This window comes from Ambystoma mexicanum, chromosome 8, assembly GCF_040938575.1.
Source record: "Ambystoma mexicanum isolate Mex_15411 chromosome 8, UKY_AmexF1_1, whole genome shotgun sequence".
Taxonomy (NCBI): Eukaryota; Metazoa; Chordata; class Amphibia; order Caudata; family Ambystomatidae; genus Ambystoma; species Ambystoma mexicanum.
The window spans coordinates 1,560,578,229-1,560,604,967 of record NC_090929.1 but is presented as its reverse complement, the minus strand read 5'-3'; the positions used below and the strand labels follow the sequence as shown (position 1 = coordinate 1,560,604,967).

At 46.9% G+C, this 26,739-nt stretch overlaps 1 protein-coding gene across 6 annotated transcripts in view; it reads right to left on the bottom strand.

The window, feature by feature from the left end:
- The window catches only part of ADD3 (adducin 3), a 1,740,558-nt gene that overhangs the window by 688,288 nt on the left and 1,025,531 nt on the right, over positions 1 to 26,739 (bottom strand). For all 6 annotated transcript variants that reach the window (XM_069611763.1, XM_069611762.1, XM_069611761.1 and 3 more), the window contains one exon: positions 13,337 to 13,558. In XM_069611763.1, coding sequence (XP_069467864.1) covers positions 13,337 to 13,531 — 195 coding nt within the window. In that variant the 5' untranslated portion in view covers positions 13,532 to 13,558. The remainder of the gene's footprint in view (positions 1 to 13,336; positions 13,559 to 26,739) is intronic.

Sequence of the window (26,739 nt, the reverse complement as noted above, 5' to 3'; positions counted from 1 at the left end):
ATCAGCGTTAATGAGCGAATGAAAAGACATTACCAAAAAACGCTCATTAAAGACTTACCTGATTTCTACAAGGATTTCACCTCTCATCTCGGTGCCTGTTCCCCAGCATTCCGTACCCCGGCCCCTATGGGGAAAAAGACACTAGCATTAGTACTATAATGCATGGAGTCAAGGGGAACCTCTTATCAAAAAACTTACCTGGAAGCCAAGCAAGTTTGGTTCTCACCAATCTGAAAATCCAGTGAAGTAACTGGATACCAACACGCCCCTGCATCAGAAGCAGGATGGAGAGCTCATCCTTCCAGACCCTAAGGTGAGACGCTACGAGGAATCACAGAAGGGTTTCGAGGAGGGTGAGCGGGGAAAGTGGGAGGCTGATTGCTTTACCCCGCAGACAGTTAATCCCCTATTTTTGCCTACAGAAGGATACTTCTGCGAGCCAGACAAGCCAGATTTGGGGGCCCGTTCCAGTCCGACTTCCGAACCCTGCGCATCACCTTAGAAGAGGTCACATCAGCGCGAACCAGTCCAGCGCCTCCGTGGGAGTCAGGTGAGCGTTACAATAACCCCCATCATAATCGTCCCGGGGTATCACAAAACCTTTATCATGCAAGTGTTTACCGCTGATGGAGACAAGTCCCAAATACTCCCTAATTGTATTTTTTTGTTGAAAACTGGGGCTGTAGGGTTTAGACGGTAGAACGACCCCGTCTTTAAAAATAGCTGCGTAGTTGATGTTGTAATGTTTAAAATTAAAAGGGTTGCTGGCGTAAGCCCCAGAAAAAGCTGTGTTGTCCACAAAACCAATGATGATTATTTTCGGTAACTGTCCAAGGAATAAGTTATCTTGACTGGCGACACGGCTACCCGCTGGAACACTGAAAATTCAAAGATGTCCGCTTCACCGGATATTTTAAGTTTGATACTGGAGGAGCATGAGCTAATCTGACCGTGGGTGACACATTCACCCTTTTAATAAAAAAAACTAGCTGATACTATGATCAGCTTGTAGGCTTCAGCATCATTGCTGTTGAGGCAGAAAGCATCTTTATTTCTAGAAAGTTTAATTTTCAGATAAACGCCGTTTACCATTAGTTTCTCTTGGAAAAATAGATCTGAGTGTAGATGGCCTAGTAAATCAAAATTTCTGCTCCCTGTGGCATGTGTCGCTCTTTTTATAAAACCGGCATTAGCCCCATCTAGAGCATAATCCTCCATATGGCCTGCTGTGTCCTTATAGAAAACCCCCGCTGTAAGTTGAGTGTCCAAAGCGTCATTGCTGTAGTTCAAAATGCTTTCTATATAGGCCCTATATGCGTACATGTCGCTCTGGGCAATCAGCCGGTCGCCTAGAGTAATATCCACCCGATTAAAGAGGGTAGCCACAGGGTAAGCAATCGTAGCAACTTTAGCCGTTGCTGGGATAGCTGATCCATCAGCCTTTGTTATTTTACAAGTGAGGTAAAGTAACGTGTCATTTAAATCCAGATACATCTTTGTTGAGCCTGATATGTAAAACTCTATAGGCGCTAGCAGAGATAGTGCAGCAAGGGGAGCCACTTCCATGAAAAAGCTGTTTTCGATGCTAGTTTGTGTCGGGGGTACAGCAAACAGATAGAGTTCAGATTTCACACATTCCCCTGACGCACAATGGATAAACGCCATCTTTTAGAAAATATTAATGCCGGGGCTAGTTTTATTTTTCTTGGCCGATCTGTTCTTGCAAGTTTTTTCTCTTCTGAGCAGTTTTCGTTGCGGATCCTGGTTTATGCATCCCTGGAGGTCCCCATCTGTGCAATGTTTTCCTTTTTCTTTTGTTTGTGTTTTTTTTCACATAAACCATCCCAGAAACCTCTTGCGGTGGTTGGTTAAAACGATTTGCGATGCAGGTTGTAGCCGTAGGCACCACATCCTTAGCAATATTTGTAGCTGCTGTTTTCACATGTGGTTTGGCTAATTCAAACCCCTGTCGTAGAAACGGCATAGCCCTTCGAAAGAGGCTTCTAAAAATACTTCCGAAACCCGCACCATACATAACGGGCGCACCTTGAAAGTAAGGTTGATTGCCATAACCAGCTTGTCGGCGGTAATAATCCCTATAAACGTACGGCTCCCCATAGTTTTTCATAAATACCATGTTTTTAATACCCTTTCTCTCCTAGGACAGAGGTGTAGTTTCACTAGGACCTTCCCGTATTTAAATGACACCAACTCCCCCTGATCATCCCTTATCTGTATATTGATGGTGTCAAAATGACTCTTAGAAACCGGTATACAATCAGGTTTAATATATTTTATATTAACAATGCCATTATTTTCACCTTTCACCTGGACTGTTCTCATTAGGGGGGCGTACGAGTCACCGACCCTTTGATATATATCACTGTAAATCATAAGACTGTAGAGCCCCCATCAATATCAGCACGTGTTTTGTCCAAATCTTTAGTACTTTTTACATTTTGAACGGTTCCCAAAACACGAAAAGGTTTCCCAGTACATATAAACTCGGTGGTAAGATCCGTCGATTTTAGAAATACTTTTCTCTGCACCTTGTCCAGAAACAATTGTATATCAGAATAGCGTTCAATGTTTGCGAGACTTTTATTGATAGCCTCTAACAAAGCTTGTATACTGCTGTAAAATCCAGGAGGAAAACCGACGTGTAACAGTTCAATAGGACCTTCACGCTTGATGGTAAATTTGGCCTCTCTTCTAGACACAGTGTCCCAGGTATGGGGGTATTGAATCTCCATTAGACCCGCTTCCCACAATCGTTGTAAATCAAGGGGTTTAGCCATTTTAACACAATAATTTGATATTTCATTGTTGGGGAATGTATCGAGAGAGGAGTTACTGGGTAAGGTGATATAAAATTCACCGCTTTCCATCTTCTCAGGGAGCGCCTTTGCTTTGTAGATCCTTTAGAGATGAAGCGCTAACCTAACTGTTAAATTTCTCAGGCCACCCTGTCCATTTTACCAGACTTTGTTTTTTATTTCCTTTAACTCTGAAGAATTTTCTCAATCCTATAAAAGCGTTGGGGCTCATTGGTGACCTTATGTAACTCTTTGGTGTAAAAATTACCGCTCACACCCTCACCACCATAATCAACCAGCTTGTAGATGTAAACCCCCTCTTTCACAGACACTTTGGTCACTATAAATATTTCATCCGTAAATGATTGCCGATACCCCTTTGTAAAGACACCTTTAAGCTTGGAAACGGACATGGTCCCCCACGCAAAAGGATGGTTTCTTAACCTTTGTTACCATGTCAGCATACAAGTTTTTCCAAACGGTTAGGGAATTTTCAGACGTTACAGAATTTGGAGTCATTTTTATAGATCGATGATAGCTATGGTTGTACGCCTCTATGAAATGTTGTAATACGTCCACATAACAATGTGATTTCTTTGCTGTAAAAAAATCTCCAAATCTTAGATTTTAAGGTTCTATTAAAGCGTTCAACAATAGCTGCCTTAACTTCATTATACGTTACAAAATGATACACGTTATGTTGTTTTAAAAGGTTTTGGAAGGGTCTATTTAAAAACTCCTTGCCGGCATCCGTTTGTAATTTTACAGGCACCCGGCCTTTGCTAAAAACATGCTTGAAAGTTGCCGTCACTCTTCATCCGGTCTTATCCCTCAAAACTTTGGCAAAGGCGTATTGTGATAAAAAATCAATAACCGTCAGGATGTACTGCGCCCCGTCATTCTGCTTCCCATAGGGCCGCATACTACTAAATCACACTGCCATTGTTCGTCTCTTTGGGAAACCACTGTTCTTCTTTTAAAACGTTTTCTAGCATTTTTATGAAGACTATATGCCTCTTCACCAGATAACCATTCCTTAACAGCTCCGCGTGAGATAGGTTTCTTGTCATGTTGTAGTTTTTTTATAAAGAGCATCAACACCCCCATAACTGCCAACACCGCTTTCATCAGAATAGCTTTCATGCATGCTTCAATAAGAGATGTTCACCACTGAAACACTTAAAAAAATAAACAAAAAAAAGGCATAATGGGTGAAAGATGATTTTATTACAACTCTTACACATATAGCGTCTGGCACAACGTGACCCTTTGTGATATTTTTTCTGCAGCCTTATAAATAGCATTATACAAAACCCCCCGCTCTCCCCACATATAACTTTGTATAGATAAAACACTCGAGGCATTTAAAAGTTCATACAATTCGCGGTCCTGTAAAACGTATCCTTTAATGCTAAAGTAATGTTCATACAATTGCTCCAACAGCTGATGTAATACCTGTCTAGGGTGTAAATATAAAGAACCCATATCATATTTGTACAGATGCCAGTATTCATCCAATACCGGGAGCCAGGTGGTGGTACATAGGATACCTATAAACATCAAACTTTTACTTAACGGCTCTGGTCGGGGGTAGGTATCTGTAGATATTTCAGGGTATCTGGGGCAATTTCCGATATCCGCTCTTTCAGCATAGCGTATAACAGTTTTTCCACACATACACGGCCAGGTTTCAGTTTACTATCCACACGCCTTGCTGGCCCTTCAGAAATCTTATCCTAGAAACAAATATACACATAAGAAACAAACTCTGGATATTTCTCCTCTCTTTAAAACAGTTTACGGCGTGCTACACAAGGCTTCAGGGGATTCCCAAAAGTGTATATGTCACAAAAATCTTTATCCATTAAACGGGCTACCCCGTTTCTAAAAAGGACAGGACCAGCCATTTGTAATGATCTCAATTTTTTCTCGGGATTGCGTCAATGTTATATTTCTATCCATGTTTTAGATAAAACACTCTCCGCACTAGCATGTACACGCATGCCCATGCCTTTATATACAGCTTTAAGCAACTGAAAACCTTTATATGAATTCAATATAAAACATATCCGACATATTGCTCTAGCGTGATAATTCAGAAGTAAACAGTCATGAGCATCCTGTTGCGGGTCATTTATGTCCATAACACCAGCGGTAATAATCACGCTTCAAGCATACTTTCACTACACAGGCCGCAAAAGCCTGAACAGCTGAGGTTTCCAAAAAAGTCATAGCTTCCTCCTCTTCATCAGAACTTTCAAAGTGCTTTAAACAAACTTATTACGGGCTTGTGTTGCTGGACTTTCGATCATTTTTGAACAGCACACACAGTAAAAATGGACGGTATTAAATGAAGACCACTGACTTTCAGCACCGTCAACTTTATCTGCCGTTGTCTGCAATTCAAAAAAGAAAGCAATGATATATATATATATATATATATATATATATATATATATATATATATATATATATATTTTTAACAGATAATTCACACAAACACACCCTTTTCCTACATACCAAATTGCACATAACAGGTCCCTCCGCTTCCGCCTCCATAGCAACAGCTGCATCCTTAGACAATCCGGCCTCCACAGCATCAGTTGTCTCCATAAACAGCCTAACTTCATCGGGACTTGTTTCCAACTCCGGAGTCATGGCCACCTCTGGAAACAGCTTGTCCAAAACCCCCCAGATCCGCATACAAAGGCTCTTCAAAAGTCTTCATAGATTCGTCCATAGCCTTCAGATCGGCCTCTGTATAGTCTGTATCCATTATACCAGCCTCTACACCATCAGCATCTTTAAAAGGGTAAGAATCAGGAGGTGTCATATCACCCAGATTCATTAAAAAAAGGCCCTGGCTCAACTCATCCTCATACGCCATTCCACTATAAGTGGGACCTTGCGATTCCTCATCAGCTACAGGAATTCTTGATGTCGGACTTCGAGGACCATCAGCCTTTTCAGCTGTGTTGCTGGCGTCTTCCCCTCCTGTATTTTTAGAGTAGTAGCTGTAACGATTCAGGGGTATTGCAAGCGTTATACAAATGGTACAGTTAGACTCCAAGAGCGCTGTCTACCTCTCTCCAGAGCTCCTCCTGTATATATACAACATACTCCACCCCTATGGGAGGACCCATAACTACATCACCCCAACAAGGCCCCCCGGCCTGCCCCCGGATATCACAACTTCATACCTACATCATCTCACCAGAGCCCTGGACCTTGACCCCGGAGGGATGTCACCATCGTTGCTGGACCACACCTAATCCAAAATATTACCTCATCCACGACATCACCACCTGGAAATGCCCTTATCTACACCTGCACATCCCCAACACAACGCATGACATCACTGTTAGGTTAGGCCTTATGGAAAACTTCAGGGACACGCCCGTGATGTCACCATCCCTGCTGGACCACGCCTAACCCAAAATATTACCTCTTACATGACATCACCACCGGGAAACGCCCTTTCCTACATCAACACGCCCCTAAACACAACACATGACCTCACATCATCACAGGGACATCCAGTAAGGCGGGACCTGCGTTGCCATGGACACCCCAAGGGGCGGGACATCCGGTTAGGGCGTGGTTACGGCCTGTCAGTTGATGAAAGGTATATTATATTACTACTTACAAATATCACAAGATTTCAGGCCATGGCAAGGCTATCAGAGTAAGTGCTCAGCCCCTGCATATTTTCTGAATATCATAAGTTACTCACCGTAATTGTATTTCTGGTGCTTGTATCCGCTTAGAGTCACATGCAGCGAGTAAAGTCCAACATCTAATTCCGGAGTACGGCACCTTTTTTCAATGTTGGGACAGGTGTGACTAACACTATCCCTAACGAGATGTTTTTTGTACCAAAGATCCTTCACACATCGAGGTTCCGGCGGTGGTGGTTGTTCTGCCAAACGGGAACATCAAAGACTGCACAAGTACATCAGAAAAGAAGGTGTAAGAGGTCTATGTTCCTCCAACTCCAAAAGGGTGGGTGCATGTGAATCGAAGCAGGTACAACCACCAGAAATAAGATTACTGCGAGTAATGTATATCTTCGGATGCGTGTCATCCTGCTTAGAATCACATGGTGTGCATAGACCGGCGAGCAGTACCAGGAGATGGTAGTGGGATGTGTGAAGGAACGGTAGAAAAACAAGGCCTTAACATCGCCTGAGAATCAGTGTCTAAGCAGTGATATTAAGTGAAAGTGTGAACAGAACTCCTGGTAACTGCTTTGCAAATTGAAACGAGGAACATTTGCAATAAATGTTATAGTAACTCCAGTGCCTAGAGTAGAATGTGCTCTAGGCTTAAAGGGTAAATCTTTCTTAGCTTGAGAAAAATCTGGATGCATTTCACAATCCATCTAGATATTGCCTACTTAGAGACAGGGTCTGTGGTCTACCTGTGGCAACGACAAATAATTGGTCCATTTTAGGTAGTTCAACAGATTGCTACGGATTGTGACCACATGCCGTGCACTGTCTGGTGTAGGAGGTGTGCTCCCCATCCGGACAGGGATGAGTGTCGGGAGAGTGCCTTCTAATGCAGGGGTGGGGAAGGATTTCCCTTTCACCACTGCAGAGACTGAACGAGTGGTGTCGAGACAACCACTAGATCATCCACACTGCCACCATTGGCCCAAAATCCACTCCTGCATAGGACGCATGTGCAGATGGGATTGTGAGACCAGGAAGATACAGGCGGCCATCCCTAGCAGACGCATGACTTTCCATACTGTTACCTGACAACTGGCCACATATGAGGGGATCTGGAACATGTTTTGAACCCTCTCGGAGAGGAAGACTAGCCAGTCTACTGTACAAATTAGGGCCCACAGAAATTGTTTGACCTGACTGGGGACGAAACTTTCTTGTTGGAGAAGTCCAGGCTGAAAAGGCGATTTATCATCTTCTGGTTGTTCTCCAGACACCTGGTGCGAGTCTCCAGTTATGGGCCAGTCATCGAGATACTGATACACTGGAATGGACTGTCTGCACAGGTGAGCTTCCACCACTGATATTACCTTGGTAAATGCCCTTCGGGTATGAGGCAATGATAAAAGGGGAGTACTTTGAACTGATGGTGTTCTCTATCTGGAACCAGAGGTACTGTGCGCTGGCAACATTGAAATATGAAAGTATGCAACTTTGATAAGCAAGGTGGCCATGTAATCACCTCGCTTCAGCAATGGGATAACCTTCCTGCAGCGTGGTCATCCTGAAATTTTGAGGTTTGACATACTTGTTCGCAGGTCTAATACAGGGCACATGGTTTAATCCTTTTTGGGTACAAGGCAGTATATTAAATATACTTGTTTACCTGAAGATCTGGGACACCCTCGATGACTCCCTTCTGCAGCAGAGTCTGTACTACTTCCAGAAAGATGTGGAGATGTTCTGGTGGCAGTCTTCTGCCTTTCGGTGGGTGGTATCTTGATGGATGCAGAAACTCGAAACAATAGCCTCCGTTTACGGTCTTCAGCAGACACTGGTCTGAGATTATTGCCTCCCATGCATGGGTTAAGCATGGTAATCGCCCCCCCCTACTGGGGAAGCATGGGAGGGGGGGATCTGAACCAGAGTCATTTGCTGGCAGGGGAGGCTCTGGCTGCTGCATTTCTCTCCGTACCCTTTGCCTCGCCAAAAATCCTCTTGTTGAGTGGTCTGAAAGTTGCTGATGTTCCTTGGCTGAAATACCAGGGAGATCCCCCAGTCCCAAAGGCACCTTGAGCTGAGCAGGGAAAGGGCAGCCCACAGGCTTGGCCAAGGTCTGGTTAAGATATTTCAGAGTCTGGTGTTCCTTCGCAGCTTCAAGGGCTTTGACCACCTCTTTGCCAAAGAGGGCAGAGTCCTCAACTGGTTTATTAATATGTGAGGTCTGTGACTCGGGCTTGAATCCAGCATTCTGAAGCCACGCGTGGTGTTGGCAGAGTTTTCTTAAAGTCCAACTTGGAGATACGACTTTAGTAAGCTATCCTAGTGGTTTGTAGATCCCCCAACTTGAAGTATTCTCTTGACGTCAAAGCCAAAACCAGATCCCTTCCAAAGGTAGGGGCTAGAATGACGGAGGGGTGTCACACCGATTGCACAGAATTGGAGATATGCGGTTTATGGGATAGCTTGGGAAATATGAATCAGACACTATTCATGTACGGATTTCTTAAAAGCTGCTCGGGAGCTGCATTTGGTGAGCCAAAAATGATTTTGGTGACACCAACATACCAAAGGTTAGGAGGAAAAATGGGAGTGTGATCTCTGTATAAATGTGAACCATAAAAGTGAGGAAATATGTAAAATGCTATTCATATTCCGCCACCGAATTCCATATTTTTTATTAATATAGTTTGGTCGGAAATGAGAAAATACTGTAGCTTCGCACCAACAGGTCACCCAGACAACAAGGTTTATGCGATTCCCTGAAAAAATGCTGTATTAAAAAAAGGCTGCCATGTGTGTCATAATAAGATGAGAAAGGGCATTTGTCAAGCAGTGATATTTCCATGTGCAAAAACCAGATCCAACCCCCTGTCCCAGATAGATGAGGGGTATCCTCCCTTGTGTGGCAAAACACTCCACTTTCGTTGGACCCATCGGCCGCAACCCTTGACCACTGCTCCATCAATTCTGCGAGAACTAGGACAAATCAGTGATGTCACTTGCCTTATAAATAGATCACTACGTCTCAAATCAGGACTCTCCCTAGCAAATCTGAGGTGTGCAGCAGACCAACTCTGCATCCATACTGGCAGAGTTGGACCTAAATCTTGGAGTGAAGCCAGGAGCTGGAGTAGCTGACTTGGGACAGAGAATCCTTGACTGACCCAGGTTGTCCCAGCAGTGAGGCCCTGGCGCCCCCTTGATAGCCATCAAAGCTCCTCTTAAGTATATACATCCCCAGCCATAGATTAAATAAACCCCATCTTCTTCAGCATTGCCATAGAGATCCCCCCCCCCATGGAAACACCCCTATCTTTGTGCAATTCAGTCATTTCCCCATTCAAAGATATTTCACTTGTCTGGACATTGTAGTAATTGTTCCCAGTGGTTTGTTTAAATCCCTACTATATCATTTTTCAGTCAATCAATTAATTTCCACATTATTTCATGGGATTGAGATAGTCAGTGCCTTGCAAGTTGTTATAAGTTGTAAAACGTTCCTTCAAAGAAGGTACTTTCATTGAGAACTGAAAAACAATTTGTGTGTTTAAATGCTGTTTTCCAAAGCGAGTTTCTATTTGCATCTGTCATTATGAACCCAACACGATTTCTTATTGTGAGTAATCTCTTTGCCCAGAACCTACCAGATATGTGCCTCTGTCATTTTAACTGAAGACCGATTTTCCGATCGTGATTTCCCCATTGCTTAACATGTGTGTCATTTGCATTTTCTTTTTCCTGGAAATTTAGCTTAACCTTTTAAAAACTATTTCATAGTCTATCCCTCTTCCCCTACTATATTCTGATAATGAATTTCCAATTGCATTCCCTAATTATTTGCCCATGTGTTACAAGTACCAAAATCGATGTTCCTATTGGGTGCTGGCTAGTCTGTTCGGAAGCCCTATTTGTCTTGTAGTCTAAGCAGCACGAAGGACCCTTTTTGTACTGTCCCATAGCAGTTGTCCTAATTAAGTGAAAACTCATTTTACCTGGTGCAGAAAAACTAAATTGTCCCATCCAGTGCTGGCCCCATATGGTTTCTGAAAAACCCATTCCAAATTCGATTTTAACCTGGTGTTCCCAGTCCTTGCCACTAACTTCCATTCAAAGCTCACAAGCCTAGTGGAGGTCTGGAGGGCAGGGGGGGGGGGGGGGGGGGGAGGGGGGGGGGGGGGGGGGAGTTTGCTGGGACTCAAGAATCCTTTGTATGCACAGGTTCTTTCCTGCGGATGGCATTCATTGTCATGGTGTTTTGAACTGTTGATAGAAGTGGTGAAATCAGTAAAGTAAATCTTTGTGCTTTTGTGGTCTTATTGTGCCACTTGACTAAAAGTATTCAGAAGCTGGCTAGTGTAACTACTCAATGTTTCCATTAAATCAGAAATTAATAAATATTCATTGATAATACATCATGCCTAGTAACTGGTGTACTGTGATACTGGTTGCTTGTGGAAGTTGGGTACGAGATGGGTTGGAGGCCTCCTTAAAAACAAATCTGGTTGTAAAAATAAAAAAAGCTGTTTTACTGTGCGCCACATTCATTGCCGAGGAAAGAGATGCCGACTTGTGCTGCATAATATATCGTGACAGTATTTAGTATAATTTTCTTGGGGCGACTTTTCAAAAACACGCATCCATTGTATGGTCCAAATCGTTTAATGCCCCAAATTTTGCCACTTACAATTGTGGGCTTTATTTCCGTGGAAACGTGGGTCAGCATAATGAATCAAGTGGCCAGCTTGTAGAGGCTCCTTTGCTCGATTTTCTTTAACTCGCATGATGAATTTTATGGGCAGGTAGAGGTACATTGATTGCCATTGAACATTTAATTCTGAAATCCAGATCTGCCTACCATATGACTAAACAAGAATTTAAATCGGCTAGGAGGACCATATTTCAGCTCTACTGGAACGTATTTTTTTACATAGCTAAGAGTATTTCTCTTAAAATGAGCCCCATGACGTGGGTGCAGCCCATTAATCAGAGGCGTTGAGCAGGGGATTCTGTTGCAGTGCTGGGCCTAATGTATTGCTTTGATGAAAGATATACAATTATTTTTCCAGATGGCTGAGGTAATCCGCTGAGACCTTAGACATCCCCTTTTCTTGTGCTTTCTATGTGATGTGAAATGAAGATTTGCTTGTATTAGACTCACCGAAGAACCAGCAAAAAAGGTTTTGGCATAGACCAACATTTGCCAACTTCTACTTTGATATGCCTAATTCCCAATACAATAAATACACCCACTTTTTCTGGTGCGATTTAACATGTAGGTTTTCATTTATAATTCCATCACAGCGATTTCTCCCCCACCATTTGTGCAGAAAAATCAGTGAACTGGACACTTGTCATGAAAAAACACTTTAACCGTACACATTATTTCACATGCTTAGAATAAAATACATTGCAGAATAAAAGCAAGCATTGCACATTCAGAAATATATTGAACTTGGTAGCAATACATTTAGGATTTGGTGAGTAAGTAATGTTCTTCATGCAGAAAAATTAAAGCTGTGCTCCAACTGAAACACATGGCATGTTGGCTTCAGAAATTAAGGTGAAATATTTTCCTGCTGCGTTTTATAAAATGGACGTTACAATGACACTTGTACATGAACAAACAGGCACTTGTGTTTTGTTCATTACATTTTACTTGGCCAATGTTCTTTATGAAACCTGCATTGTCAGTTTGGTGTGGTCTGTTACGTAAAAAGGTATCGGCCTTTCACAAGCATGCCATTTCTTCATCGTAGTTTTATTTAAAAAAAAACACATGAAAGAAGCAGGGCAGCATTTCGGCAGCCAGTCTATCTTCCTTTAACTTTTTCTTTACACTATTAATAGTGGCATCCAGAGAGGAAGGAAGCCAGACACAGGGAAGCTGCTATAGATGACAGAGTCCTGCCAAAGGACACAAAAGCCCTAGCTTTGCATCATGGAGTATTACGAAAGAGGAGGGCGTTTAATTAGCATACCTTCCTTTCAGAATTACCAGCATCTTTATCTCTTAAAAAACATTCACACTAGCTCGCCCTCAACAGATGGCATCCCGTCAATCAACCAGAGACGTGCAGTTCTAACTGGACAGACGCTATGGATTTGAACAATTCCTGCAGTCTTTAGGCAAACTCAAACCTCCAACTGGCAGTTTGATTTTTAGCCATTTCCAAGAGAATATGGTGGAAGGCAGGGAAACTAGCTATTCATATGAATGAGATGAAGGTCAAATGATCGTTAAGAATGTTCTGTTAACATCAGTTTCAAACAAATGCTATGTCTGAGAAAACCTGCTGCAACCCATGCCTGAATCGCATACGAATCTTCACTGCCCATAGATATTAACAGTGATGCCATCTCTGCTCACCAAGTAGACGTATGTACGTGAAATTGATAGGCAAGTACCCATATACATTAAAAGAATTGGACGCATAAGACTCATCTGCTCACCTCAAGCAGAGTCCCATTGCCTCCTGGCGTTCATACGGCATTTTAGCCTTCCAAGTTGTGGATAACGCAGGTTCAGTTTCATTGGCTAATGACGGCAGAACCCACCTCAAGTCTATTTCAAGACGGTTGTATCCTATAAATGATGGCAAGGCATTCAGGGAAAGCTGTGTAGTCAACGTATCCTCTTCAAGGTTTCTCAAGTGTTCCTTGGCAGAATTGCTACTCCTACTAATAAAGCATAAAAGGAACACAAATACCATACCAGAAACTTAAGCCCGCTGCCACAGCCGTTGCCCCTCATTCTTAGAAGCCTGACTAATAGCCTGTTGATCTGTCTTGCTCTTAAAAAGCAGTGCAAGGAACGGGTGCAGTATATTTTAAATGGGCCATACTCACAGGGCTCTGCAGGATCTGTGTGACTCTCTTCTTTTGCTCCATCATGTTGAAGTCTTGGCGTAGGTCAGGGGACATGTTCCTCTCACGGATGTAGTCTGGGTCATTTTCATTTATGCGGTCAAAGTATCTTTCTTTGTGAGGCATGGAAGGAGGAGGGGGTGTAGTTATCACCCCTTGACTTCCATTAGCACTCATACTCTAATAACCACGATGAGTCTTTCTCTGAAACAGAGAAAAGATAACAGAAATACAATGAGGTGCCCTAAGAAATGTCAAAAGCACACAAAAAAAAAAGAGGAAAACACAACGTTAAGGGATAAAACATGCAAAAAAATAGGCTTCAAGATTTGAACAGAAGTAGTTGGTTGGTGACTTTCAAGCATGGCCACAGGACCGTGATTTCCTAATGTGGCATGTGATGCCAGACGAGGAGGCGACTGAAATAGCTTATGAATGGATAACTAGACAAATATGTTAGTTAATTAGGTTAATGGCACTTTCTCCTATTGCTGTAGTTTCCTGCAGCGTAAAACACTTCGCAATTGTCACTTGTTGCTCGCTGCCGCGCTTAAACACAACAGCTCACTTGCCCATTAACGCCAAGTGAAGCAGTGTTCCCTCACTTCCGAAGTGCTGAGCAACTGCATGCGAAAGATTAGGTCCCAGCTGTGCTGGCGATTGGTAGTGGATGGACAGACTGCCAGATGGCCAGGTCTCACCCCAAGCAAAACCCACCAAAGCTCCGATTGCCCCAGCTCCATTCGCTGCCTACTTGCATGAAGTACCCACGTTCTGCTGAAAATAACGGGCCATTTATATACAACACTCTGTTGCTCCCAAGCCAGGTTCACGCTATAAACAGTGCTTGAAATTAAAAATATTCACTGGGGAAACCCGATCCTTCTTGGAGGGGAGGGCCCGTGATGAAGAGGAGCGGGACTGTGGGAAGGAGGGGGACGGAACGGGACTTTGGGGAGTAGGGGCTGGCAAAGAACCCAATCCTGGCGATGTGCATAAAAGCAAAGAGTATTATGGGAACATAATAACGCCCACAATTTCAAATTTGAAACATATCCAAGTGAATTAAACAGGAGAGCGTGAGAGGTCCTCTGAGAACCAACATGGGTCAAATGCCACGTTTTATGGAACTTCTTCCACTCAGGAGGATCCACACAACCATGTTCTAGCTCACTGCACCTTTCACATAGGAGAAATACTCATTTGCATATCAGTCTGGTCCCACCCACCTGGGTAGTCTAGCACTGAAATGCTAGGCAAGACTCCTCTGAACTGTCTGCCGAGTCTTCTCAAAGTGATCTGTTCGTTGAAGCAAGGGTTGTCAGTCCGTGCAACAGATCTGGGATTGTCCTGCGCTAGCCCTTGGATCTGGGGAAAAGAGCAGCGCTCCGGCAAGTCAACGTTTTGCCAGAGCACCATTTCAGCCCATTACCTGCGTGGGCTATAAATATCTATAGTAATAAACTTCCAGCTAAATTAGCACTTCTTAAACTCATTCTGAAGAGTAACGGAATCGTCTGAGCAATTGAATATCCCATTTCAAACAGTGGGGACAAATGCTGTATCCCCAATGGCTCAACCTGCAAGCTATGAGGTTTACAGAAACTAAGAACTAAAGTCCAGTAATTGTGACTTGGCAGCCAGTCAACCACCGGTAATTACCAGCTGCTGCACGCTTAACAAAGATTCTTTAAACCAGACAGATGAGTTTTTATGACCGATAGCAGTACGAGAACTTACAATCCCAGTTTTTAAACCCATTCTCCTTGCTGTCCAGATATGCGCAGAAGTACCGTACATACGAGATTCAGCAGTGATTTACATATGCAAGTGCTTCCTTCACAGTGGAGAACCCAATCAGCTACAATAACATGCATTCTATGTGGTGCATGGCACGTCGTATATTGTGTCTGGGCACTTGAATAATGTGCAATGTTCTTACAATGAAGTTCCAACACATTCAGAACCTTTAGTCTCAACAGGAATTACTGGTCCCCACTACAGGCTTCATATCCTCCGACCTTGCTTCGCTGTCCCTAAAGCAAGCTGTCAGTTTCTCAATTGTTATGACTCGCCACACACGAATATACAACAGAGGAAGTTTTGAGCCCCGTAAGGCAATCATCAATTTCATCACTAGAAGATGAGTTCCCAAGTGATTTTTGTTTCCCAGACCCAGTTCCATCTTCTGTACCCAAGCCCTCCTGATAGTCTAGTGTCATTTAGGATCTTGAAATGGTAGAGTTCAACCCTCTCGTGGGGGTCTCGGAGCCTCAAATGGCAAGTGCTTCCTTGAGAAATGCATCTATATATTTGTACTGGTCCTATGGACACCCAATATTGTAGTCTTTCTTCTACCCCGTAATCACATCTACATTTCTCAAATGAGCATTTTTGTAAAAATGCCTCCCTTAATTATGTGCCCCCTTCATCATTCAGTGTATCATTTCCTTTGCGAGAGCCAGCAAGAAGTTGCGGTCATGTTTGTAGGAGCATGAAATGTGTAGTGAATCAAATTAGCCCATTCTTTAGTGCCAAAGTACCTCACAATTTTAGTACCCCCAATGCTTTTGCAATTGGGTATTTGGATAACTTGCCACCACCATCGTCATTTTTCATAAGCTAATTTTGTGCCGAGGTATACCATAGTCTTATATATTGTTCCATTAAAGCACAGTGATTTCCAGTCTGCATTGGAGTCCATTCTGCCATCAATGTCCACCGTGCTGCTGCATAAAAGTGCAAGTTTGAGCAATATACTCCAGATTTTGAATATGGGTGCAAATGGAACATCTCTGCTGAACAATGCTTTTTTTAAATGTATTCGCCCCACCCTCCCCCTGCAAATGTTCCTTCACCCAAAATAAATCTCTCTACATCTGCCTGGTAGATCACTGGACCCTCCAGGGATTGGTGGTTGGGACCGCCTGAAACAAATCCAAAAGCCTCTGAGCGCTTGCCCGCCATGAAAGAACCAACCCTTTCCATAAAGCTGCATTGGATTTACTGGAGTCAATGGGTCAGAGGTCGGTGGCGCAATATAGTAACTTCGGGAGAGAGGGCGAGGGAGTCACCTGAATTTCCAGGTATTTCATACATTTTCAATCACAAGTAAACGTTTTTTTTATTTGTAATACTCAGCCACCTCCAGTATGAGGACGGTCAGTTGGAAAATCTCGGATTTGTAAACATTGATCTTCGACCCAGATACCTTCCCGCACTACTCAATTTCATGGTGGCCTGCTACAATGGCTCAGTGTCAGTACTTCAAACAGATCTACATGTGCATGGTTTAACAAAGTGCTTCCCGTTCTAAAACAGATACTCTGTGCACCCTTTTATGTTCAGTTTGAAAAAACCATACGCTAAGGTCTGGGGCCAAAACCCCGCGCATCAACGTACTAGTAGACACCATGTGCCATCAATGGACCCGTTGAAATAACTGATAACTTATTTAGATGGAGGTGATGTTTCATTGACCAGATGTGTAATTATTTTATCAGAGGACGGGGATTTACTATTTTATATTCGTACGCCACCTTTAAGAGTAATTCACCCATGAAGACAAGTCATCTTGTCGAGTAACATACTTCGCACGCCTTCACTGATTTGTAATTTTAGAGACCATGCAAACAAAATTGCCACTCGCCATTAGCAAGTGATAATTGGACTTGGGGCGAGTAAGAAATGATGTATATGTGGAGAGTTGGCAAGTGTTCCGACTCTGCCTGCGCCAGACTGTGGGTCCCAGTTACCGTATACAAGTAGCTGTTCCGAAAAATCAGGCCAGTATTGGGCGAGCAAATGGATATGCAGTAGCCTCCTGCCAGATACAATGCCAGATACTCAGGGCAGTCTCAATTGGAGGAAGACTTGAGGGAAAGGCTGGCCACTGTCATATGGAGTTCAGCCAAGTGCTAGAGCTACAGGCTGCCGTGTCCGCCAGTCCACGGCACGGCCGCTCCAGCAAACAGCCACAGGAAGGCCTCAACCAAATCACACCTGTTTCTGCCAAGCCCTTGCCACCCTGCATTCTGGGATTCACCCGTCTGAGGAGCAGTGCAGCCAGGACTTGCGCAGAATGAATCGATTCATGACAGGCTTGCGCAGGTCTCACTGGTCTCCGGGACACTTACCAGGAGAGAGCAATATTGGGGTCCCGTGGAGTGCAACACGGACAGAGGCTTTCAGGGAGTCCCCTATGCCTCCACCTGGACGTGCCAGTCAGCTCTGAACCACTCCATTTCCCTAGTTACTGTGCACATACACAAGTGTTCACTGTGGATCGCTGTTAAGAGGAGCCAGGTATGCCGATGGATTGATGCGCATGGCATGTTCTTCTGTGTGGTTGCACTGGGGATGAGCAGTGTGCAGACAGAAAATTGCAGTTACCCCACTAAACCCTGAAAAAGGTTTCCACTTCTCATCTAACGCCACTCCGTGATCAATCACTGGTTTCTTTTTTAAATATTAAGTGCCCAGAATGCAAGATCTGCTTTCAGCTTGTATCGTTGCATTCCTCTAATGTGCTCGTTGCGTGTCCATTATAGTCTTATATATTGTTCCATTAAAGCACAGTGATTTCCAGTCTGCATTGGAGTCCATTGGATTTTTATTTTCGTTAAAGCAAGTATTGCCTTTGGGCAACTTGAAGGTCGGTATGCAGATCCCTAAAGGCAGCTCAAACCCATTAACCTGATGAGAATAAACCACTGTAACCAAGCATGTTGGGAGTTAGGGCCGCTCTTCTCCACATACTCACAGACCAATGGAACACAGTCACTTCTTCCCTCTGTGGCCTAAGGGGAACATGGAGCTTCCAGCCTGCAAACAGTAGGGGGGCTCGTCCACTCCTATATCCCATCAATGTGTGCACGGCCTGTAGCCATCACCACTAAAACACTACTTTTTAATGAGGAAACAGTGTTGGCATTGTTCGTCGTCTAGTTGGCCCATTGAAGTGAATACTATGAAAACACGTTTGAAACAAAATTACATTTTAATATAAGATTAGAGAAAATTCTGTGATGGGGGGCTGGGGGAGTACAGTGCAACAACCTATTTGGTGCTACTACCATACTACTGTAGCAGGGTCTGTGCCCGGTAAACAAACTAATGCATCCAGTACAGTAGTCTGTACCCTCATGGTCACAGGTGTGAATTCCCGCAGGTCCAGTCAGCCCTTCTCTAGGGATGAATGCTGAGTTCTACAAATGCACATGTCTAGGTTGTGCTGCGCATGCGCTCACGTCTTACTGCGCAAACGAGGGCTAATTCACTTGTGTGTGGCTAGTGGCCTACAACTTAAAATGTGCACCCTTTCCAGAGAACGAACAGCCCTTCTACAAGAAACGACATGATAGGAACGAACAGAAAACTGAGCATTCACCCAATTGGTCGCTTTGCAATGGCAAGGTATAATTCGTTCTGGAGGGAGGACCAGTTTAAGAGCACACACTGGCCAATCCAGACAAAGACTGCGAAGCATTCTTTACAATTATATGCAATATTATAGGTTAGGGGGTTATAAAGAATGTACCAACTGATAGAGGGGATAACAAGTTACTTACCTGTAACTGTTGTTCTCCAGCATGGGTCTGGCATGGATTCACATGCTCATGAATATTCCCCGTCAGGCCGGGAATCTTCGGCATAGAAAAAAAAATCAGTATCAGTTTCGTTTCTGATCTGTCTTTCTCAGTAGCAACCAATCACTGGTCACTGGGTCATACTGGCCCAAGCCAATGACTGCCCACTCCCTAAGCCCCTCCCCTGGCAGCCAACCTCAGATTTGGTAGCACGTGAAGTGGCAGTATGACCAAGTGAAGAGCCGCAGAGGGGTAGGCGGGTGGGTTCGCATGTGAATCCATGCCAGACCCATGCTGGAGAACAACAGTAACAGGTAAGTAACTTGTTCCTTCTCCAGCATGGGATTCAGCATGGATTCACATGCTCATGAATAAAGAATACATAGCAGTACACACATGCACAACCACAGGAGGTGGCATAAGGCTCAATATCAAGCAATACAACAACTCAACATTAAGCAACTCTTACCTCCTCACCAGGCTCACCTTAGGCGAACAGGTTGCGCAGCACTGCCTGGCCGACTCTGGACTCCTCCCTGGAATCCCGGTCGACGCAGTAGAATCTCGTGAAGGTGTGCGTCGACCTCCACGTAGCAGCCCTGCAGATGTCGAGCAGGGGCACACCAGACAGGAACGCCGTAGTAGCAGCGATCGCTCTGGTCGAATGGGCTCTCGGACGGCCAGGCAGCGGTCGGTTTGCCAACCGGTGACAGTGCATGATGCAGCCGGAGAGCCATCTGGAAATGGAAGTCTTCGAGAGAGCCTTCCCTTGATTCACAGGTCCAAAGTTCACAAACAGCTGTGATGTCTTCCGGAAACTCTTTGTGCGGTTCACGTAGAACTTCAGCGCTCTAGCTACATCTAGCGAGTGCAGAGTCCTCTCAGCCGGCGACGAAGGTGATGGGAAGAAAACTGGCAACACCAAGGGCTCGTTGAGGTGGAAGTCCGACGGCACCTTGGGCATGAAGAAGGGGTGCGTCCTCAGCACCACCCTCGTGTCGTGAAAAGTCAAGTATGGAGGCTTGCAAGACAGGGCCTGGATCTCTCCCACTCGTCGTGCAGAGGTCATGGCCACGAGGAATACTGTCTTCCACGACAGAAACTTCAACGGCACTGAATGCATAGGATCGAATGGGGCCCCATGAGCCTAGTTAGTACCACGTTTAGCTCCCACGCCGGGGCGGTGGCCTTCACCGGCGGGAATGATCGGAACAGTCCTTTCATAAATTCCTTCACCAGACGATGAGATCACAAGGACGCCCGTCCTGTAGTTCTGGTGTAAAGTGAGACGGCAGCTGGATGTACCTTGATGGAAGCGTGAGATAGGCCAGCCTTGGCCAAAGACAGTAGGTACAGCAATACTTGAGGGGCCGTAATCTGCAGAGGGTTAATCTTCTGTGCCCGGCACCAGACAGAGAACCTCTTCCATTTGTGTCCGTAGCACTTGAGAGTTGAGGATGCCCTGGCCTTTGCAAGAACCTCTCTGCAGTCGGCCGGGATGTCGTATCCTCCAAACTCTAGTGCTGCAGGAGCCAGGCCTGCAAGTTCAGCGACTCTGGTTCGTGATGAAGAATGGCGCCTCCTTCTCTGGAGAGAAGATCCGCGTCCGTCGGTAGCTTGACTAGTGTGGACGCTGACAAGTCCAGAAGGTCCGGGAACCAGATCTGCCTTGGCCACGCCGGTGCGACGAGGATCATCCTGCACCGGGACCTCTTGAGCTGGTTGACGAGCTGGAGTAGCAACGGCAATGGCGGGAATGCATAAAGGAACAGGCCGTCCCAGGGGAACGAGAAAGCATCGCCCATGCTCCTCGGTTGGGGAAACCTGCTGGCGAACCTCCGGCACTTGGAGTTCGCCGCCGTCGCGAAGAGATCGATCTGGGGTTCGCCCCATCGTCGGAAGAGTCGGTCCCCTTGATCCTGGCGCAGTTCCCACTCGTGGCACGAGCGCAGCTCCCTGCTGAGTGAGTCGGCGATGGTGTTTTTTTTATCCCTGCCAGATGAAAGGGTACCAGAAACATCCCTTGTGCGATGGCCCAATGCCACAGATCCTGGGCTTCCTTGGACAGGCCAGGGGATCTGGTTCCGCCCTGCTTCCGAATGTAAAACATCGTGGTGGTGTTGTCGGTAAAGATCCTCACCACCTTGCCCTTGAGGGACGGAAGGAAGGACCTGAGGGCCCAGAACACTGCGCGGAGCTCCAAGATGTTGATGTGGAGAGTCTTCTCCGAGCACCAAAGGCCTCTCGTGTGGTGGCCCCCGGTGTGCACTCCCCAACCTTCCAGAGAAGCATCCGTCGTCACCGTCCCCTAGTGGGCCGGGGCTAGGAAGCCTGTTCCCGCTGTCAGATGAGCGCGGACACCCCACCATCGTATCGCCTGACGGAACGTTTCGTCGAGCGAGATACTGTCCTCGAAGCTGCCCGTCTGGATCCAGTGGGCGTCGAGGAATTCTTGCAAGGGCCGCATCCGAAGTCTGCAATGGGGCACCAGATAAATGCAGGAGGACATCATTCCGAGGAGGGACTTGATAGACCTCACTATGGCCACGCCCGTGGCCGGTAGACGTTGCACTTTTCCTAGTATGGTCCTTATCCTTTCCTCCGACGGTGAGGCCTGCCACGCCACTGTCGAGCTGTGCTCCCAGAAACAGGGCGACTTGCGACGGGACCAGGTGGGATTTTGGAAAGTTGATGGAGAACCCCAGGTCCGTGAGCAGCTGGACAGACTTCGCAGTGTGTTCCACGGCGAGCTCCCTTGTCCTTGCCTGTATGAGCCAGTCGTCCAGGTAGGGGTAGACGTGGATCCCCTGCAGGCGCAGCCGTGCCGCCACCGGTGCTAGACACTTGGTGAACACCCTGGGTGCCGATTTTAATCCGAACTGGAGGGCCTTGAACTGGTAGTGCCGCCCTTTGACCACGAACCTGAGGAACTTTCGGTGCCTCTTTAGAATAGGGATGTAGAAGTAAGCATCCTCCAAATCAAACGACGACAAGAAATCGCCCTCCTCCAGCTGTCCCAGCACATGCTGGAGGGTGACCATCCGTAACTTCTGTGCCTTGATGTATTTGTTTAGTCGTCGCAGGTCCAGGATCGGACGCCATCCTCCTGTCTTCTTCCTCACGAGGAAGTATCTTGAGTAAACTCCGGAGCCCCGAAGCCTCTTCGGGACGAGCTCGATGGCACCTTTCCTGAGCATCGCCCGTACTTCCAACAGCAGTTGAGGGACGTGATTTTCCTTCCTGGCCTCGGGAGGAATGCGGGGGCACCTCTTCTGGAACTCGAGGGCGTGTCCCAGGGCCAGGGCGTCCAGCACCCAACGGTCGGTGGAGATGGACTTCCACACGCCAACGAACTTAGTCAGCCGGCCTCCCACCGGGGTGCTTCGGCAGGGCCCCGACCCGACGGACGGTTCAATCTTGCTTGGAGGCCGCTTTGCCTCCTTGACCACCATGGCGACGACGGCGGGATCCACCTGACTTTCCGCGTCCCCTGTAGGCCTCCTGCGACGAAGACCTTGCCGCTTGACGGTAAGTAGAGGAGCTGCTGCCGGCTCCCTTGGAGGCACCCTGTCTGCCTCCGGAACTCCGAAAGGGCGGCCGTCATTGTTGGAGCACACCCAGTGCACGGGCCGTCTCCGTCTTGATCGCCTGAAGGGATTCATCAACCGCCTTGCCAAAAAGGTTGTTCCCATCGAAGGGCATGTCCAAAACCTTGGTCTGAACGTCCTGGCGGAAATCCGTCGCCCTGAGCCATCCTCGTTGTCTCAGGCAAACACTGTTGCCCAACTAACGGAAACCGGTGTCGGCAACGTCCGTAGCCACCGTAATGGCGTGGTCCGAGGCAATCTCACCTTCCTGTAAGATTTCCAGGGCCTCAGCCCTCTTGGCCTCCGGAAGGAAGTCCAACAGAGGGGCGATCTTGAACCACAACTCCCTGTCGTAGCGGGCTACGATGGCCAGGGAGTTGGCCGCGTTGATGGTTCGTCGCTGCAGATGAGATGACCCAGTCGTCCCATCGCATCCAGTTTCCTACCCTCAACGTCCGGAGGGGAGGTTGAAGTCGAGGCCGATGCCCCCCCCACTTTCTTCTTGGCCGCCGCCGAAACGACCGAGTCCGGGGTAGGTTGCGCCCTAAGGCACAAGGGGGCAGCGTCGGGGACCCGGTACTTCTTCTCGTACTGGTCCCTCTTCGCAGGAGCCGTGGCAGGGTTCTTGAGGAGGGCGAGCCCCTCATCCCAGATGTCATCAAGAAGCGGTACGGCGAGGACCGTCTTCCTTTTAGCCTCGCGCCGCTGGTAAAGGAACCCCTCCTTTTCCTCGGGGCAGAGCTGGACGAGCTCGGATGCCCTGGAGACCGTTGCATGGAAGGATCCAATCTCGTCGGGCGGGGACGCCCTGGCATGGGGCGACGGGGGGGGCACGTCCCGTCGCCTCCGTCGTCATCCGTACCCGTCGTAGACGTGTCCATGCCTGTATCATCCCTGTGGGTAGTGGACCGGGGGGAAGGCAGAGAAGGCCGCAGTGGCGAGAGAGGAGGCCTAGGATGAGTCCGCCTTCTCTTAGGCGGTGGGCTCCCCGAAGGTCCTGGCTCCGGATCCTCCGTCAGGTCTGGCTCAGGCTCCTCCGTCGGGGGAAGGGGCAACCTAGTCCTTATCTCCGAGCATAAGGACTGGATGGCTGACAAAATGGCCGCCGAGGGGTCCTGCGGTGCCGGAAACTACAGGCGTGAGGGCTCTTGAGGGGCCTCGTCTGCGTCACCGTCTCCCTAGCCCTCGTCGGGATCCCTCCCGATGGGCTGGGTCTCCTCCACGACTTGGATGAGCTCCTCTTCAGAGGTTGTGTCCGTATCCACGACGGCCACCACCCCCTCACCCCCCCTTTCCAACGAGGACTTCGTGGGGTCTTCTCAATGGACCTGAAAGACCACTCCTCCGCGGTGGCAGGGAGACTCTGGTATCTGAGGGTGCCTCCACTGGTGTAGCCTTCACAAGCTGAGCCAGGGCCGCGGCAACATCCTCAATCGAGGTCCTAGCAGGCTGAATCACGGCCAACGTCACCTTCTGTACGCCTGGGCCTTCACCTTCGGGGGAGGGTCTGAGCCTCACTCCCCCTCTGCTGGAGTCTTCGAGATCGACCAGGGCCTCTCCAGAAGCTTTGCCGGGTTCTCGGGCTTCCTCTTACCCGAGCTAGAGTGTTGGCTCGTGGTCGATGGCGCTGGGGAGGGTGCACCCCTGCCTGGCAGCCGAGGAGCCCGACCGTTCGGCGCTCCCGGTCCCCACGGACTCGCGGTGCTTAGCCATTTGTTGGGCCCCCGTCGCCGGAGCACCCTCACAGGACTTAGAAGACCGCTCGGACTTCTTCTCGCCTGGCGGGCTCTTACCTTCCAGCCAGTTGACGAGACGGAGGTGGCGATCCTTCATGGTCCGCTCCGACATGTTTCCACAAAACGCGCAATCCTTTTCCTTGTGCGTCTTGTCCTCATGGAGACAGTAGAGGCATAACAAATGCTCGTCCTCCTTGAAAACGTTCTGAAGCTGGCACCCAGGGCAGTTCCTGAATAGCTTCCCGGGTGTCGAGCTCCCTTTCTTTTGGGCCATGTCCGGGGTAGGCCTCGGAACTTCTAGAATCCTCCAAAAGTGTAACTCGACGAAATCTTCACCCTTGATGGGCGTAGAAAACTCCGAAACGGATCCCCAGTGATCGGAAGTAGAAACGGTGGAGCTTGAGGCTCTTTTAACCGAAAAAATGAGAAAATCTCCTGAAAAAAAGCGCGAAAACGTAGCAAAAGCTCGAGAGCTAAGCACGAGGACTCCCAACACTTGCACGTGCGGTAAAAATCTGAGGATGGCTGCCAGGGGAGGGGCTTAGGGAGTGGGCAGTCATTGGCTGGGGGCAATATGATCCAGTCACCAGTGATTGGTTGCTACTGAGAAAGACAGATCAGAAACGAAACGAATACTGATTTTCTCTATACCGAGGATTCCCGGCCTGACGACGGGGAATATTCAGGAGCATGTGTGGGTGAGATGCTACAAGACAGCAAGGCTGCCCCTAGCAGGGGGGATATGTTGCTCGACAGCCAATTCAAACCATGGGATTGTGCAGGCCTTTCATTACTAGTGATGGAGCATTCCAGAATACAGGCTTCCACGGATTGCGTGCTTCACCATGGAGACTGCGCCAGTTACTACACGCCGGTTTCATTTTCTTCTTGCTGCGTTTTCCTTTACACGCTTCCACTAATGAAGCAGTCCTATCAGGTGATCATAGTGGCAATCTGACTAGATTTTCCTCCCTCGTGTTGAAAATATCTAAGTCGTTGTCGCAGGATTTTGGGGGCTGCTTTAATCCAGCCTGCACCAAAGCCAAATCAAGTTTGTCAACTGTTTTGAAGGGTCCCTTCTCCTCTAAAAGTGAAATAATCACAGCTATGGCTTCCTATGAAAGGACAATAGCCAACAGGAAGAGAAAGATTGAAAATGCATTGAGGTCTAAGTGGGTTTTAGCATCTGAAAACAATGACACGAAGCTTTTTGGGAGATTGTCAACATGGGGCACGTTTATAAATATCCGTCCACTGGGTTGGATTGGACCAGGGCTGGCTACAACATTTAGCAAGCTTATATTAGTGCGGGCCGCATGGCGCTACACCAGACAGTGTTCAGGGGGTGGATTGGTTGAATAGGGGGTAGATAAGGGAACAAGGATAGTATTTACTGTGGCTGAAATCCCGCCATAAAGCACCAAAATCAGAATAAGGCGATGGTCCAAATAATGTGCCAGCTGTATGAACCAGATGTATGTTATGATCTGGCATTTGTAACGCGCCTATACACAGATGCTAAAAGTGGGTGCTTATATTCGGATGCTGGGGTTTAATGAAATCTGTGCAGGGGGTCCGATCCCGGTTTCATGGTTCCACGCCTTTATGCACCCAATTTTAGATGTACTTCACGATTCGCCAGCGCAGCCGTGGCTTGCCCAATTTCTGTGCAAATCGATGCAAAGTAGAAGAGGATGAGAAAAAAGCAGCACTGGTCTTGCCAAGAGCATTCATTAAAAAGGTTTTTGAAAAAAAGACTTTGCATTTTAAAAATGCTGATACAAACACAAAGCAGAACCATTGTTGGTACAGAACAGGATGGGAAGCAGAGTTTGCAATTCGCGTGCAGGCGGGATAATCCGTGAACAATTCAAAAGCGCACCGTTAAATTCTGGTGCTCAATCAAGAGTAGTAACACAAGCTCCCTCTACCGCCAGGCACATGACCTTGAAGACTACATTACAGAACTACATTTATGACACATATATTTCCAGTATAGGAGACCAGAGCACGCGGAAAAATGGGGGACAGTTACTTACAACAGGCCCTAAAGAAGTAATACACAATGTGCTGTAAAGCATTAACTAGACGCTACAGATCACTTGGGGAAAACTTGCATAGTCTAAATTAAAGCGGCGAGTGACCAACTAGAAATAGCGGCTGTAGCAGCTTCAACAAGAAGCCAAAAAGAGAAAAGAAACTGCCCACAGTGTGGCCCAGGAGAGGTCGAGCGATCCTTTCTCCTGCACTGCCCCACATACAAAGACATCCAGGGCTCTTATTTTACCACATTCTGTTTCGAATAAGGAAGTCTTTCCAAAAAAGCAGCACACGAGCAGCTCTGCATCATGCTCAGAAAACAATTCGCAAAAGTGAAAAAGGCAAAAGGTGCCTGTGCATGTCACCAAAGAAACCCTGCACGAGGCAATAACGACCTTTAGAAAAATGAAAAACAAAATAAAAACTGCTGGAAA